This window comes from Mobula hypostoma, chromosome 7 (assembly GCF_963921235.1).
Source record: "Mobula hypostoma chromosome 7, sMobHyp1.1, whole genome shotgun sequence".
Taxonomy (NCBI): domain Eukaryota; kingdom Metazoa; phylum Chordata; class Chondrichthyes; order Myliobatiformes; family Myliobatidae; genus Mobula; species Mobula hypostoma.
Genome location: NC_086103.1, coordinates 75964549 through 75983063, shown reverse-complemented (window position 1 = coordinate 75983063; position 18515 = coordinate 75964549). Strand labels below are relative to the sequence as shown.

At 41.8% G+C, this 18515-nt stretch overlaps 1 protein-coding gene across 2 annotated transcripts in view; it reads left to right on the top strand.

The window, feature by feature from the left end:
• The first annotated feature begins 3020 nt into the window (after window positions 1-3020).
• The window catches only part of LOC134349392 (lysine-specific demethylase 3B-like), a 130421-nt gene continuing 114926 nt past the window's right edge, over window positions 3021-18515 (top strand). For both annotated transcript variants that reach the window (XM_063053623.1, XM_063053622.1), the window contains exon 1: window positions 3021-3322. In XM_063053623.1, coding sequence (XP_062909693.1) covers window positions 3146-3322 — 177 coding nt within the window. In that variant the 5' untranslated portion in view covers window positions 3021-3145. The remainder of the gene's footprint in view (window positions 3323-18515) is intronic.

Below are 18515 nucleotides of genomic sequence, written 5' to 3'. Positions count from 1 at the left end.
TGTGTGAATGGCAGCATTATTAGTTCTCACCTCACATTATTCAGGATTGAATTGCATATGCATTTTCTTTCCCTACCTCACCATCTGCATCATATAATTCTGTAGCCAACCTTCCCTCCTTATTCAGTGTTCTAGTCATCTACAAATGTATTCATCATCCTGATTCTGCGCTCAGATTCATATCATTGAAGTATTTGGTTTCATTGAGGGTCCCAGCACCAATCTTTGTGGTGCACCATTGATCACGGGTTTCCATTTGCTAAAATAATCGTCAGCCGTTGTTTTCTGCCTTCTTTCATCAAACTACTTTCAGACCCAGTTTGCCAAGCCTCCTATGAGCCACAGGCCTTTACCTTTGGATCTTTACCTTTACCTTTACCCCATGTGCGGACACTATCAAAGGTTGTCAGGGAAGGTAAAGGAGTCCATATAGAGCATATCCGTGCACTGCCGTTCTTGACAAACTAAGTCATCACCTTTAAAAAATTCAAATTAGTCATATAGGATCTCCTGTTACTGAAATGGTAGTCTATCTCTGATCAATCTCTTTTTTTGTCCCTCAGCATTTTTCTCCACTGTTGTTAGAGCAGACAGCCTGTGATTACATGTCTTATCCATTTTGTACTTTTTGAATGCTTTCATCCAAACTCTGGCACCTCACCTGTGGCTAGAGAAGATCAGAAAAGTTCTGTCAGAGGCCCAGCAAACTCCTCCTTTGCCTGGGATACATCTCATAAGGACCTGCGGACTTTGAGCCCACTAAGTTACCTTATGCCTCCAATTTTCCAATGGTAATTTGTTCTGGAAATTTTTGTCCCTCTTCCTGTATTCTCCAAGTACAATGTCTCCACATTAAACAAAAGCAAGAAGTATTCATTTCTCACAGTCAACCACAAACTTACGCAGTGATTTGGTCCCTCATGGGCTTTGCTCCTTCCATAGTGACCTTCTAGCCACCAACATATTTACAAAAGGGTATTGGAATTTTTGCCCACTGGTGGCATTTCATGCCTCTGTCCGTCCACACCCATTACTTTTTTTTAAAAAAACCCCGCCACATCTAGATATAGGCATCTGTTAGTCTCGTGAGGCCATGGATTTGTGCCTTGGAAGGTTTCCAGGGCGCAGGCCTGGGCAAGGTTGTATGGAAGACCAGCAGTTGCCCATGCTGCAAGTCTCCCCTCTCCATGCCACAGAGGTTGTCCAAGGGAAGGGCACTAGGACCCATACAGCTCGACACCGGTGTCGTCGCAGAGCAATGTGTGGTTAAGTGCCTTGCTCAAGGACACACACGCTGCCTCAGCCAAGGCTCGAACTAGCAACCTTCAGATCACTAGATGAACGCCTTAACCACTTGGCCACGTGATAGATGCTTTATAAATATCATGGTCTGGAGTACGTGGAGCTGAGATGACATTCAAGCCTGCCGTGGTCTAATAATTGAACGGTGGAGCAGGCTCAATGGACGAAGAGGCAGGTGACAACTCGAAACACCGACTGTTTGTTTTCCTCCACAGATAATAGACAATAGACAACAGGTGCAGGAATAGGCCATTCGGCCCTTCAAGCCAGCACTGCCATTCACTGTGATCATGGTTGATCATCCACAATCAGTATCCAGTTCCTGCCTTCTCCCCATAACCTTTGATTCCGCTATCTTTAAGAGCTCTATCCATCTCTTTCTTGAAAGAGAAATGTTGCCTGGCCCTCTGAGTTCCTTCTAATAATGTTATTTGTATTTACAAAACAAACTCTGGCATGCTTCAAGACAATTAAAATGCATTTTAATTATCTCAAATGCAAATTACCTTTTGGTCCGAGGTTGTTTCTTCCCATGGCTGCTAATGGTCTTCACTGGACGTGCCAAACGGTGCTGCCTCAGCAGGAATATTTTCCAGCCCAAAAGCTGGTACCTTGTTAAAGTCCTGTTACCCTGTTAGACTTCACAAGGAGCTCATCAGCACTGGCCTCCAGGCAAGAGACAGTCAAACTGGCTAGGGTTTCCGAAGTTCTTGGAAGGCCTGGTTCCTAGGGACAGCATCTTCAGATCTGTATGGATCATTTGAAATATGAAAGGACCATCTGCTAGGAAGATGTTTGGGGTCTGAGCATGAAAGAAGATAATTGCAATAGTCAATATATCAAACTGCCAATCTATTTGCTGAACTGAATATCTAAAATTCCATATGTAAAGAAACGGCTACAGACACACAGAAGTGGTTTTTTTTGGACACCAGATTCTAATATTTGGCTAATCTTTTAAAACAAAAATTTTGGCATCTCAAGGCCAGATCTTAGCTGCACCAGAGGGTCTCACTATTCTGCCCAGTTCAGCGTCGTCTTCAGTTTTTATGCAGGACATCTGTTTTTTTTAACATAAAATTCATTTTTTTCGTCATTGTTTAAAGCTGACTGTACCACCACATTTATGCATTCAAATATACTGTTTACCTGCTATATTATCAATATTATTGCTTCTTGCACTTTTCTAATTTCTCATTTAGTTTGCAGCTGAAACATATTTATTTCCTCTGAGCAAGACTGTGTTCCAGTGTTCTTCAAAAAATGAAATCAAAATATGAAACAAAACTGAAAATGATGGAAACTTCAGCAGGTTAGACAGCATCTGTGGAAAGAAAAACAGCACAGTTTTCGAATTTGCGATCCTGTTATCCTTTCCACAGATGCTGCCCAACCTTCTGAGTGTTTCCAGCATTTTCTGATCTTAATTTAACTGATGTTGTTCAAACTGGCTTTCATGTCCTAATTCGGATCGAGCTTTCAGTACCTCTAAAAGGCATATAATGATGTAATATTTTTTCTTTCCTTTCGTCGGTGACACGGTCGCAAGCTCTGCAGGTACCAAACACCGATCGCAGAACGGCGCCCTGATGTTCGCGGAGCAGCCGAGCTAGTGGTATTCCGGTCCTTTAGGGGACGCTGTCATCACGAGGTCGCGGCGAAGGTGCAATGCCAGTCCTCCGGCCTGGTGGGGCGCTGTTCTGACAGGGTTCGTCGATCCGGCTGCAGTGGCGGTGCAGAAAGTGTAATGGCGGAATCGTTGTGATTCCGTTTCAGAGAGTAAACCGTGCTTACTGGAAAAGGAATAAATCCATCTCCCCTTCCTCCAGCTCTCTTCCTCTCCATGGCGACGGTGGGAACCGAGCTGACCGGGAAGCGGTTGCTGTGCCTCTTCGGGGATTCGGCCACTGGTGGTGCTCGGCCCGGGTCTGGGCCCAGCCAACAACAACCCCTCTCTCTCCGGGATCGCGACTGGCATGCTGGCCTCATCCGGGCCGTCCTCTCAGGGCCCTCACTGACGGTGAGTGACGGCGCCTGGATTGGCCTGCCGGGCTGCAGCGGGTTCTGCTTAGGGGTATTGGGACCGGGGTACAGAGCAGAGATTCCGGGCATTAGTTGGTGGAGGAGGTCATCAATGGGTGTGGGGAGAGTAGGGTCTGATTCAATGGATCTAAAGAGGAATAGTTTAGGGAGAGATGAAGCAACGCGGCGAAGCTGGCGCCATACAAAAATTGATGGGAAGAAAGGTATCTCTCCTCCCCCCCCATTGTTGAAAGTAACTTGTGTAGTGGACTTTTGCACTGAAGGGACGCTGTGTATTTTAGATATATTGCGCTCAGTGGTGACCTATTCAGCCCACCCAAAGAGCTTCCCTCTTCCTTAATGTCTCGGGTTTAAACTAGTTTTAAGGGGTGGGGGTTGGGAGAGGCAGGAGAACACGCTGCACACTGGCGATGCGCCCCCCTCCCCCTTGTGTGTGTACACACACTCACACTAACAAACAACAAAGGGGCCCTGCAAATGTGTCCACAGCCGTCCAGGCGAAGGGACATCAGTTATCTGCCGTAATGCCTTCGTGTGCGTCTTTTTGCATATTGCATCAAGTATCTACTTTCAAATTCTTGTAAATAATTTGCTCCTCCAATTTGGTGGAAATGCATACTGGATTTTTAAAAAGTGGTATCAATGAGTGATTCGAAGGCGAATGTTTTCGTCTACTTTGGTAAGATGGGTTCTTTTTACTTGATCTTGACGGCACCAAAGTACGGAAACTAAGAACTTGGCTGAATTTCACTGAAGTTTTTAACTTAATTGACGTAGTGATTTAAGGCTGTTTGATTTGCATTTATTGAAAATTTATGCTCAGAAGATCTGTAAAACAAATCAAAACTTGCACTATTTGAGAAACTTTACTGTGATTATTTGCCATAGCGTATGTGTAAACCGTGTATGGTCATGGAAACTATTCAAAAGATTCCTACGAAACGTGGTGTGTATGTTGGGATGTGGTGTTGATTTCACATATATTCAAGTTTAAGTGTGCAATCCATTTGGTTTGAAATGTCATTTAATCCTAAATAGGACCTGAGCAGTCTGATTTAGAATACAGTTCAATCGTGGTTAATCTGTATTTATCCACCCACAGTTATCAGTGTGTATTTACATATGCAATTTTTGGTCTTTTTAAAATTAGGTTTTTTGGGTTTCTTGCTTTGTGACTGCCTGTGAGCAGACAGATTTGAAAGTGTATAATTTATACCTTCTTTGATAATATACGTGCTTTGAATCTTTGAAATTTGAAGCAACAGTGGAAATTACTAGAAATACACCAGGCCAATCAAGATCTGTTTGGACTTATTCAGCTTCAAAATTTTGCCACTTTATGATCACAAATCACTCTTAGAATGTTCTCTTGATGTTATCTGTTTTGTTTATTAGTGCAGTTGCAAGTTTTTTTTCCAATGATGTTGAAGTAGTGACTTAATATGATTCTATTTTATTTCAAACCATTGTATGTTTTGTGATTAAAGTGTTTTGGGTAGAAGGAATCAACCTCTCGCTGCAGCCATGGTAGAACAGGTGTTTATGATTGTTTCTGCACAAGTTGAATTCTCATAGTGATCCCTGCCTGCCAAAAATGACCACATCACTTGTGTATACAGCACGTGTGTAATTAGATTTCTCAGTGTGGGTGAAACTACACTGCCATGGCTTTTTAGGTATATTATTGCACAAATTGTGAATTACAGAAACTAATATGGAGTATGTTGTACTTATTTCAGAGAGAAAGTAAGTTGTTATTTTTTTCCTTTTAAACACTCAATGAATTGGGTGCAAGAATTTGTGACTCAATTTAATAACACACAACGATCAAGTTGTTTCTGTGTGTGAATTTGGTTTATGTACATTTATCTTGCTGCGTTTCACTTGAGATATATTTGTATCATGATTAATGAAACTAGTGACAGAGTTGCCATTGCACAATCCCTTCTTGGAGAGAGGGGAAGTAGTGCCTTTTCCAGCTGTGCCTGATGTCCGATCCTTCTTTGCACTTCAGACCAACCGTTCCAGCCCTTTTGGGCCAATCCTTGTCCTGAAGTTACAGGTCTGGTTTTCTAAAGGAAAAAATAACTTGATCTTTAAATTTGCAAACGGAGTTAAGTATTGAATAGTTGTTGATCTGACATGAAAGGCAATAAGAAATAAGAAAATAAGAAAAAAAAGTTCAGTATTTGATGGCATAAGTACTTTGAATTGATTATTCATTTGCATTGTTTTTTGAATTTTGTATTTAGGCTTTACTTTTATTCCTAATCTGGCAGATTTAATGGTAATAGCCTGAATTACATTTACTGAATTTATTGTTAGTTTCAAGTACACTTGGATAGATTTATTAATACCACCAATTAATTTAAATTGCTGATGTTAACCATGAGAGCTTTGATCCTTCCTGTATCATTTCAATCAGTTTGATTCGCAACAGCATCTCTATTACAATTTCCATCAGCACAGGTGCAGCACAAGACTGTGCTTTACACCCCTGCTTTACTTGCTTTACACTTATGAGTATGAGGCTAAGCACAGCTCCAATGCCATATTTAAGTTTGCTAATGACACCACTGTTGTCAGCCGAATCACCATGTAGGAGGGAGATTGAAAATCTGGCTGAGTGATGCCACAACAACAACCTCTTACTAAGTCAGCAAGACCGAGGAGCTGATTATTGACTGCAGGAGGAGGAAATCAGAGGTCAAATGAGCCAGTCCATATTGGGAGATCAGAGGTGGAGAGAACCAGCAACTTTAAATTCCTTGGTGTTATAATTTCAGAGGACCTGTCTTTTGTCCAGTTCATATTTGCAGTTAAGAAGAAAGTAAGGCAGTACCTCTACTTCCTTAGAAGTTTGTGAAGATTTAGCATGACATCTGAAACTTTGACAAACTTCTATAGATGCGTAGTGGAGAGTGTATTGATTGGCTGCATCACAGCGTGATGTAGAAACACCATTGCTCTTGAACAGAAAATCCTACGAAAAGTAATGGATATGGCCCAGTCCATCACAGGTGAAGCCCTCCCCACCATTGAGCACATCTACATGAAAGCAGCGTCCATAATCAGGGAACCCCACCACATAGGTCATGCTCTCTTCTCGCTGCTACCATCTGGAAGAAGGTGCAGGAGTCTCAGGACTTGCAGGACCAGGTTCAGAAACAGTTATTGTTCCTCAAGCATCAGGCTCTTGATTATTGAGGGTAACTTCTCTTGGCCCCTCTCTGAACTGTTCCCACAACCTATGGACTCACTTTCAAGGGGTCTTCATCTCATGTTCTTGATATTTATTCTTTTATTTCTTTTTCTTTTTGTATTGGCATAGTACACTGGTTGTCCACCCTTTTGGTGTGGTCTTTCTTTGACTCAATGTAGCTATTGGATTCGTTGAGTATGCCCACAAGAAAATGAAACTCAGGATTGTATATGATGACATTTATGTACTTTGATAATAAATTTACTTTGAGCTTTGTTCACTTCACCGTACACTCGATTGACATACACTTTCAAAAAAAGCAAAGCCAAAGTAACTTGGGTTTGCCACAGAAAACATGCATTTTATAAACTAGGTCTAGTTACTGAACCTATATTAAGGTAGTGAATAAAAAGCAGAAAACTGCAAAATACTAAAAGTTTGAAATAAAAGCATGCAGATTTACTTACCAAGTTATGAAGAATTTGTGAAGGGAGAAGTAGAATTCATGTTTTTGGTCACTTGTAACTTACACTTACTATAAACCACCCTTGTTCAGCGGTCTTCTCAGTCAGTGTGATGACAATAAATTTTCAAGCAGTTAATTGTATCTTGGCCTGGACCATGATCTCACCTCTGAACAGTAGACAACTGTCTCCCAGATGATCGTTAACGTTGGAGATGCAAATAAGGTATGTGAGCATAAGATGCAAGAGAACACTTGAGGAAATCAGGAGGGCTAAAAGAAGCCCTCAGTTTGCTGTGAAACGGCCAGGCAACATCTATGGAAAAGAGTACAGTTGATGTTTCAGGCCGAGACCCTTCATCAGGACTGGAGAAAAAAGATGAGGAGTCAGAGTAAGAAGGTGGGGGGAGAGGGGGAAGAAACACAGAGTGACAGGTAAAATCAAGAGGGTGAGAGGAGTGAAGTAAAGAGCTGGGAAGTTGATTGATGAAAGAAATACAGGGCTGGAGAAGGGAGAATCTGAAAGGAGAGGAGAGAAGGCCATGGAAGAAAGAAAAGGGGGAGGAGCACCAGAGGGAGATGATGAGAGGATGAGAAAGGGAAAAGGGAATGGTGAAGGGGGGGTGGGGGGAAGTTCGAAAAAATGATGTTTTGTGCCGTCAGGTTGGAGGTTACCTAGGTGGAACATAAGGTGTTGCTTCTCTAACCTGAGTGTGGCCTCATTGCGACAGTAGAGGAGCCAGTGGATTGACATGTTGGAATGGGATGTGGAATTAAAATGGGTGGCCACTGGAGGATCCTGCTTTTTCTGGCAGAGTGGAGGTGCTTGGCGAAGCGGTCTCCCAATCTATGTTGGATCTCGCCAATATAAGTTCGCTATAGCAATAAAGGATAGCTAATGCTCCATTGTTTACAAAAGGGTCCAAGAATAAACCGGGAAATTATAGGCTGGTGAGCCTGACATCAGTAGTGGGAAGGTTATTGGAAGGTATTCTAAGGGACCAGATATATAAGTATTTGGTTAGACAGGGAATGATTAGTGATCAAGTCACCATGGCTTTCTATGTGGTTAGTCAAGTCTAACCAATCTTGTAGAGTTTTTCAGCGAAGTTACCAATAAAGTTGATAAAGGCAAGGTAGTAGACGTTATTTACATGGACTTTAGCAAGGCCTTAGACAAGGCCCCGCATGGGAGGTTGGTCAGGAAGATTCAGTCACTTGACATTCAAGATGAGGTGGTAAATTGGATTGGACTTTGGCTTCATGGGCGAAGCCAGAGTGGTTGTAGATGTTTGCCTCTCTGATTGGAGGTCTGTGACTAGTGGTGTGCTGCAAGGATTGGTGCAGTGTCTGTTGCTATTTGTCATCTATATCACCAATCTGGATGAGAATGTAGTTAACTGGATCAGCAAATTTGTGCTGTGGGATCTGGACCAGTTGGAAAAGTGGGCTGAAAATGGCAGATGGATTTTATTACAGACAAGTGTGACGTGTTGTACTTTGGGAGGACCCACCTCAGTAGGCCTTACATGGTGAGTAGAAGGGCGCTGAGGAGTGCGGTAGAATAGGGATGTGGGAATACAGATCCATAATTCTTTGAAAGTGTTGTCCCAGGTAGATAGGGTTGTGAAGAAAGCTTTTGACACATTGGCTCAATGTCTTCACTATAGGGTCATTGGGGAAATTTACATCAGTCAGTTACCCTGCCAAACAGTACAACAATGTTGGAGATGGTATAGACCAGGGGTCCCCAACCTTTTTTGCACCGCGGACCGCTTTAATATTGACAATATTCTTGCTGACTGGGGGGGGCGGGGGGGGCCGTAGTGTGGTTCAAATAAGGTTAAACTCACCTGAACATGTCTTTTACAGTTAGGGTTGCCAACTTTCTCACTCCCAAATAAGGGACAAAAGTAGCAGTCAAATCCCGGGTCACTTTACCCCACGAAAGACTACCATGACCATGAAGCCTTGAGCGGGCACATGTGTGCATGTACGTGCCGAGTTCTTTCCGCACAAATTGGTTTTGCCTTAATCTTCCCGACTATACTGTACATACATTATTCCTACATTATATATGTTGTGTATTTATCATATCATTTCTGCTTTTACTATATGTTAGTGTTACTTATTTTAGGTTTTATGTGTTATTTGGTATGATTTGTTAGGTTGTTTTTTGGGTCAGGGGATGCTCAAAAATTTTTCCCATATAAATTAATGGTAATTGCTTCTGTGCTTCACGCCATTTCGGCACGAAAGGTTTCATAGAACGCTCAACATTAGCGGGGGAAATGTGGGACAAACCAATCTAGCCCAATATACAGGATGTCTCGGCAAATATGGGACAGTTGGCAACCCTGTGTTCAAGTTCAACAGTGCGTGACAGGGAATGAGGAAAGGTGCAGCTGACTCATATCGTTTCCTCACGGCCCGGTACCGGTCCGCGGCCTGGTGGTTGGGGACCGCTGGTATAGACACTTTAAAAAGAAATACAGGTTGACCTTCTATAGTTTGGCACCATTGGGACCTGAGGAGTGCCGGATAAGTGAAAATGCCAAATTACAGAAGGATCACATTAAGCAATAGCTAACCGCCTCATCATACCTTTAAAATATCTAAGGATTCAAAGGTTCATTTAATGTCAGAGAAATGTACATAATATACATCCTGAAATGCCTTTTCTTCGCAACCATCTATAAAAACAGAAGATTGCCCCAAAGAATGAACGACAGTTAAGTGTTAGAACCCCAAAGCCCCCCCAGCTCCCCTCCCTCCTGCACGTAAGCGGCAGCGAGCAACAATCCCCCCCCCACCGGCAAAAAATAAAGCCCACCCACTACCAGCACTCAAGCATGAGCTAAGCGATAGCAAAGACACAGACTTGCAGTTACCCCAAAGACTACATTGCACTCAGAGTTACTGAGGGAATCCTTGTTAGTTTCTTTTCCTCCGCTTAGTAATATGCTTGAATTCAGTGGGTCGCCACGTCTGATCTGAAGTCGTAGGCAGAAGAGAATGGAGCACTGGCTGGACAACGCTGGAGGGTAGTACGCAACTGCCGGCAGGCGGGCGAGAAGGCGGACCAACCCAGCGTATGCCAGCTCCCCCGCGCCTCACGCAAATTATATTAATAAATGCAGGAAAACAAGTAGGAATCGCCTATCTATGCTTACAAGAGTGCGCCAACAAGTGAACAGATCTAGCACAACCAAAACAATGCGCAGCAGATTGGTACGGTGGCCTGGAAAATTTGAAATCAGTGCGGATTATTGAAGGAACCAGATTATAGGTAGTCCGATTAGTGAAGGTCGACCTGTAGTTGATTCTGGTTAATTGGTCCGTCAGTTAATAGGGGCAGCCACTATTTGGAACAACTCTTAAAAAAACAAAAGCTAATCAAAAAAATAGCCAGGATTTCCTTCATTTATTTGGGATACTATGTTGCTTAATTGGGGCAGTGGACTGTTGCTGAACAGTTTCTAACAAGCATCAGTCACATGAACTTGTGTGGCCTTTAGGCTCTACAAAATGCTGAGTAATACTTTTAAAATAAAACATGGCAGCCTGCTGTTTGTCTGTCATATCCGATGATGGCAGTGAAACCTGTGCGAGAGTTTTTAAAGTGAAAAGGCCGTTGCACTGGGACTTCATCTCTCTCAACCTCAGAAGTCCAGGTCCAGTTAGACGAGTAGTCATCTCAAACAAAGGCCTTCTTTGGTTGCAGCGGATAAGCATAATTTCTGTCCTCTATCATGCCCCTAGTTCTCCGTGAAGTATTGCAGCGTCGTCATCTTGGCTGTTGGTTCTCACTGTTGATCTCATCTACCCAGTCTGCTGGAGCTGACTTCACAAGCTAGGACAGGCACGTCCCTATTTCACCAGGGTATCAGGCCCTCTGACTACCCTCAACTGGTTTAGCCCGCCTGTCAAAGTGGTGTACTGGCGTGTTGCCACTATCTTATGCAAACGGTACTTGGAGCCACAGTTAAGAGCTCAGTGTCTGGTGGGGACCAAAGGTGAATGAGTTGCTCCAGAATGGACATGACAAGTCCCTTCACAGAGGTGCCACCCCTACCTGGACACCCCATACATGACAGCGTATACTGGATGAATTCCTCCATCAATAACTATTCGGAGCTAATGCAGGTTTTTAGTACTGTAATGGCATTGGTAGTGTCTAATCTGCTCTGTATATTATTTAAATACATACTTTGTTTCTGAGTTTGTATTTTTATACCTATTTAACTATTTCCATTAAACTTTGGCTAATTGGAGCAGCCTTTAAACTTGGTCAAAATGTACTGGCCGGCTGTGTCCCAATTAACCGAAATCTAGTTACTAATTTAAATACAGTATTGGTTTGATAATTTGTTACATAAAATTTGTGAAGATGGAAATTTTCTTCAATGCAAGCAGCATTAAACAATAGGTTGATTAGATCATTAGCCTTGTATTTTTTGCAGTTTTTTGGGGTTAATTATATCTCTTTCAGTTATCCAGGCATAGAGGAGATTAAAAGCAGTGTTTTTCTATAAGAAATACATTGATTATTAAGTTTGTAAAGGAAAACTGGAATTTGGTTGTGTGAGAAAATTAGAAGTGCTGGACAATAGTTGGAAGATAACTTAGTTGATATGGGGAGAAGACTGTTCCTTCATTATTATAAATAATACATAAAGTTATTTGTGCCATTTTGAATGTACATGTTTGAAAGCCACTTATTGCAAAATGAAATGGCTTATGATTGTGTCTTTTTTGAATAAACAGTGGAAAGATTGAAATATCACTCTAAGTAACGAAAAGGTGCTGTTGTATTCCTGAGTAGTTACGAGGGAGGGTGGGAAAGGGCCTTTTTTGCTGCTGTTGCTGTGTTTAGCGTTAGAATATGTGGCGACACTTGTAGTCTGCCCCCAGCTCATCTTGCTTTGATGTACATGTGATAAATAAATTAATCTTAATCAGAGTAGATCATAATTCTATGTGAATCATTTCAATTGGATAGGAATTATTTGACTATTGGCCAAACATGGACAAGTGAGATTAGCTTAGGTGTGTATATTGTTTGGCCTAGATGAGTATAGTTCATAGCATTATAAGAAGTAAATTGCAACGCCTGTTAAAAATTTCAAGACATTCCGTCTTTTTTCATAAAGGTTTGTATTGTAATGAGTTCCAGAAATAGATGCATTGAAATTTATATTTAAAATGTCCATTCGATTTTCAGTTCTTTTTATACTGACTGGTCGTTTTGTAAACTTTTGATCCTTGCTTGACTAAATGCTCCATGTATCACTTCATGAATCTCAAATAAATGAAGGTTATACTAAATTTCATTAATAGACATGTGTGTAATTTTTTTAAAGAATGTAATTGGAAAGCTATGATTTTTGTTGACAAAACCATAGTGGATTGATATTTTTTGTAACATTTTAGTCAATATTTACCTTTGCTGCAGCAATATCACACTGGTTTAAAATTTAGATTAACTTTTGGAACACATTTGCAGTGTCATGCCAGGATGTGGTTGTGGAGTGTGTTTCCACAATGTTGACATCTTGCTTTTGAAAGCAAACGCAATTTACTCTTTAAAGTTGGGCAATGCCATAGATAATTTAGCTGTCGCATGAAATCTTGTTGAAATTCCCCACTCTCTATCCACCACACTTTTGCATAGTATCATAGTACTTTTTGCATTCAGCATTTACAATTCTTTATTTTTATTACTTTTCAGTTTTTTGTGTGTTGTGTGTGTGCAAGTGATTTTATATTTTTAAATTGACCTGGACTTTGGCTTTAGCATACAAATTTATTTATTGGTATTCTTAAGTGCCCTAGATTATTTTCATGTAATCAATTACCAACTCATTTTACATGAATTATTTCAAAGTAATTTATTTTTAACTATTTATGGTACCCAATAAAGATGGATCATAGTAGAATTTCTGCTGGAGAATGAATAGAAATTTAATTCAGATCTATTTTGGCTCCTGCCAGCCCAAAAGCATTTCTCTTATACTAAGCTGGGTGAAGGGGAGAAAGGAAATAAGGAAGCAGAGAAATGTGCTTCTATCACAGTTGCAATTGATGTTTAAATTATTAGTATTTGCTTTTATAAAGTGTTGTTCTGAGGATCACAAAGAATTTTATCTCGTAACAATCTCCATGCTTCCTGTTAAATATAGAGATCACCTTGAAAATGATCGAGGATTTTTTTCAAAAAGAAAATAACTGTACTTTCCCTTCACACATTTATGTTCATACACTCTTTGATAGCTTTGACTGCAGTGAATACATCTTTACAGAAAGAACGGCTGGTCGAAGAATGCTGTCTTCATGGAGTTGATTTCATTTCCTTCTCCTGTGGAAGGCAGTGGAGGTCAAATCATTTCATATATTCAGGAAGGAAATATATTTATTTCTTAATACTGAAGGGATGAAAGAATATGGGAAGAAGGAGGGTTACTGAAGTGGATGATCAGCCATGAGCATGTTTAATGATGGACTATTGTTGGGCAGTCAACTCCTATTTTGTTCAGGGGGAAACATGGTCTGCATTCAAAAGGCAGACAAGACTCCTCCTCCTGTGCAATATTCAAAGCCAGGGCAGGTTAAGAAGCAGTCCTGTGTGATAGAGGATAAAATGGAGCATTTTCTTGTCATTGCTAACAGTTCATTTGTCAGAGATGAACACCAATGGCAACATCCCTGATCCAGCCACTGTCACCTGTGCAGTATATCATTGTCAGAGTGAGGGTTTGCAAATATATTTATCATCTGCATTGGGACCAATGGCTGCTGGACTTATTACTATCTAATCCACTGTATTATCAATCTGGCCCCCAAAGCACCAATGTTAAGAGAATTTTTTATCTGTAAACTTTTCTGAGCTCTTGAGGAATGTGCACAGATAGATCTTCTTAAGGAGTACCTAATAATGGAAATGCCAGACTGCCCTGTAGTCTATCATATGTTAAGACACCCTTAGCCTCTCTCCCAAAGAGAACTGGTCAGTGGGTCCAGGAGCTCAGGTGCAAGGTGTGCTAGTTTGCAATCTTCGTTGTGCCTTTAAAAAAAACATTGCCATCGGTATCTCAGGACTGAGGTCAGTAGAAAACTCAAAGCCTTAAAATGGTAGGTGGTAAGAGCAGAGGACATCAACGGCAGACTGGCAACCGTTTCAGTGCTGTCAGGCCCAACTCTGCTTAGAACTAAGAATGGTTATGAGCATCAGAGACAGAGAAAACCAAAACCTGCAGGTCAGAATGCTGAAGACTATCTTGCGTGGGCACCATTGACTCCCATCACACAGCAGCCTATTCAGTCCTGCCTTGCCACTGCTCATGAACAAAAAGTCATAAGTCATATGTCAATAGAAAAAAACAAGTTTTTGAGAACAAATGCTTACATTGCTTCAGTTCTGAAATTTCATTTCAGTTACAAATCCACAATGTGCTGTTTAAGAGGGGGGAGAAGATGGAGGCGCAACGACAAGGCGCGCGGCCACTTCAGTGATAAATATGTGTTATCTGTGAAGTAGGGGACTGTGCACAATCCTGATTTGATGGAGACAGATGTGAGAGCACAGCGGAACATCTGGAAAACTTCTGAAATGCCTGCTTTGCTACCGCTGCTACTGTGTGGTGACTGGAATCTCCAGAGCTGAAGGCCCCGAAATCCTCAGCTTTGCGTGTTTCAGCGGCCGGAGCGAGGTCGAAGGCACTTGGGAGGCTGTATCAGAGAGGTTGCTCGGAAGCTCGGAGTTTTCGGATGGATGGACTCAGGGTCGGCTGCTTCCAAGGTATCGGCAAGTTGACGGTGACTGGAGGTTTACGGCAGGGAGTTCCTCCCTTTTGCCGCCTGCTATTGGGGACTCGGGAGTCGATCGACTCGGGACTTTGAGACTTTTTTTTTACTGTGCCCATGGTCTGTTCTTTATCAAAATATGGTATTGCTTTGCACTGCTGTAACTATATGTTATAATTATGTGGTTCTGTCAGTGTTAGTCTTTGGTCTGTCTTGTTTTCTGTGATACCACTCCGGAGAAACTTACCATTTCTTAATGCATGTATGCATTTCTAAATGACAATAAAAGAGTACTGAGTGTTCTCATAATCTAAAAAAAGATCTGGGAAGAGGATATGTCAGTGGGTCTCAGAAACACAGAATTGTAACAGTGCACTAAGAACAAAATTTTACTGTAGTAGCTACAGTGAGGTCTCCTTGCTGCTTGATCAAGAAAAGCCACCGTCAAGGTCCACACATTCCTTTTCTCAGTGGACATAGGGCCACTCTCATTTGCTCTGGTTCCATTTGTGTAGAGCAGAAGTTCTCAACTTTTTTTTTGCCATGGACCAATACCAATAAGCAAGGGATTCATGGACCCCAGGTTGGGAACCCTTGGTCTCGTAGCTTAGTGGGTGTGATCTTCACTGCAACTTCAATTGAAAGCAGGGAACAACCTTAATTACTATGTAGCCTTTTTCAAACTCACGAAAGACCTAAACTCTGTCAAATTGGAAGGATTTTTCTTACATTGCCTTTAAATTCAGCTGCCTGTAGGAATATGTTTCTGTCATACATTTGTGGTGGTATGCCAAACCAATGCATCCACAATAGAGCCAATGTCAGTAAAGATTTATGCCTTCTAAGCTCTATGCACAGCACTAATGGAAAACTGCTCAAAGTACAGCACCTACACTCTAAAGTAAAGAATAAAGTAAAAGATTAATAGGTGGATACGAAAACACTGAAGAATGATAACAATAACTCTTTGACTTTGCAGAATCTTTGGCCATGTGATAGTTCCAAATTGTGAAGGAGTCTTTAAGATAGCACTGAGTCTCTTCATTAGAGGCATATACAAATCTGCAGAAATAATTGAAGAAGCATGTTGTTCTATAGAATTATCCATCTGCCTATCCTTTAGGCTTCTGCTTTTCTGATCTCACTGGTTACCTTTGAACCCACAAATTGGGAATGGTAGCAAGTCATCCTCAAACCCAAGGGACTTGCTAAGAAGTAAGATTGGTGAATCACTTGTCTTTCTTGCCATCGGGTCACTTGTAAATTTTTTTGATTGTGGAATGAAAGTGTGTAACAAAGCAGTTTTCCAAATTGTGCTTGGTCTCCTGAACTTAGCAAAGGCTGTATTGCAGACAATGAGCGGTATAACTAAGTGAAACGGACTGTTGACAATAGAAAAGAGAAAGGTAAACAGATACGGTACTGCACAAAAGTCTTGGGCACATGTTAAAAAATTCTGTAAAGTGAAAATGATTTCAAAATTAATGAAAGAAAGGTTCTAAAAATCAAATTTACTATAGAGTGCAGCAAGCAGTTTAAAAAAAAACAAAATCAAATCAATATTTGGTGTGATCACCCTCTGCTTTTAAAACTTGGACGAGAATCTGCTTGTACTTCTCAGCATTGAGGATTCCATTAATTCTGAGCAGATCACCAACTCACTTTGCAAAAGTGCAGCCCCTGACCTGCAGGGAACCTCCAGCATGCTTCACTGTTGGCTGCAGACACTCAACCATATAACCTTCAATGGACAAACAGCCTCCTATTTGAGCCAGAAATCTCGAATTTTGACTCGTCAATCTTGAGCACTTGCTGCAGTTGTTCAGCACCCCAGTCCTTATGTTTTTGTGCGTAGGTGAGTCTCTTAGCTTTTTGGCAGCATCTCTTCCATGATGACCATTTCTGACAAGACTTCTCTGGAGTGAAGAGGGGTGTACTTGAGTTCCTGTGATTTCTGTGAGTTCAGAGCCGGCAGCAGTGTTAGACTTCGTACAAGGGTGCCGGTTTGATGTATCTCTCGTCTTCTGCACTCAGTTTCTGTGATTGATCACGACGTTTCTGGTCCTCGACCTTGCCCATTCCTTTATGCTTTTTCAGAAGAGCTTGGACAGTAAGTCTTGAAACTCCTGTCTGCTATGAAATTTTTGCCTGAGAGAGATCTTGCTGATGTCTTTGTCATAATGCATACTCTAGCCATGTTCTAAGACAGCGGTCCCCAACCACTGGGCCGCAGAGCATGCGCTACCGGGCCGTGAGGAAACGATATGATTTGGCGATATGAGTCAGCCGCACCCTTCCTCATTCCCTGTCCCGGTCACTGATCAGCCATTACGCATGTGAGGTCATGACCCGTGCGTCATCCCTGGCAGGGTGGGAAGGAGATCAACTCCTCGAGCTTGCAAATGACGACGGGCTGAAAATTATGTTTGACATAACATCTCTGTCGGCATTCTGGATCAAAGTCAAGGCTAAATATCTTGAGATAGCCACGAAAGCACTGAAAACGTTGCTTTCATTTCCAACATTTTTCTACGAAGCGGAGTTTTCTGCAATGAATGCAACGAAAACTAAACTGCAGAATAGACTGGACATAAGGAACCCCCTTCGAGTATCGCTGTCTCCCATCACCCCTCGATAGGACCGTGTTGTTGCAGGGAAACAAGCCCAGGGCTCCCACTGATTCAACGATATTGGTGTGTTGCAATGATTTTATATATTCATACGGGGGAAATATGTGCTGTGTGTTTAATATCCAAATGTTACTTAAAATGTTATGATGTTATTGACTTATAAGTGACCCTATAACAATTACAGCATGGAAACAGGCCATCTCGGCCCTTCTAATCCGTGCCGAACGCTACTCTCACCTAGTCCCGCCGACCTGCACACAGCCCATAACCTTCCATTCCTTTCCTGTCCATATACCTATCCAATTTTTCTTTAAATGATAATATCGAACTGCCTCTACCACTTCTACTGGAAGTTCGTTCAACACTTCAAGCTCCCCTGATAATTGACTTATCACTGTATTCATGCGAGGAAAATATGCACTGTGTGTTTAATATTAAATTCGTTAGATAAACCCTTCTAGAAACAAAATTGAGTGTATTACCCACTTATCGCCTATATTCCAGTAGTGATTAACACCCACCCCCACGAACAGAATCGTCAAAAAGGATTTGCTGGGCGGGCAGGGCGAGAATCGACAGGTCACGACGCGCATGCGCACTGGTGCCCGCGCAAGGCTTCATGGCCATTGTAGTCTTTCTGGGTAAACAACGCATTTGACTGCTACACACATCAAAGTTGCTGGTGAACGCAGCAGGCCAGGCAGCATCTCTAGGAAGAGGTACAGTTGACGTTTCAGGCCGAGACCCTTGACTGCTATCTTGTCCATTGGCAACCCTACCCCCCCCCCCCCCCCCCGGTCGGCCGGTCCGCAATGCAAAAAAGGTTGGGGACCCCTGTTCTAAGAATTGATGATTTGAAGGTTAAACTGTTACACCTGCCACACCCTCATCTTTTAGTTTGGTTGTCCTTTGCCCAGTTTGATTCCTTCTCCATTCATTTCTGTTTCAGTGAATCAGATTAGTTAATTCAACTCATTATGTCATTGACCATTAGGACCTATTTGTTAATTTTATGTAATCATGCACTATGCTATATATCTACAAAGTAATCAAGCTTTTATTTGAAAAGTGG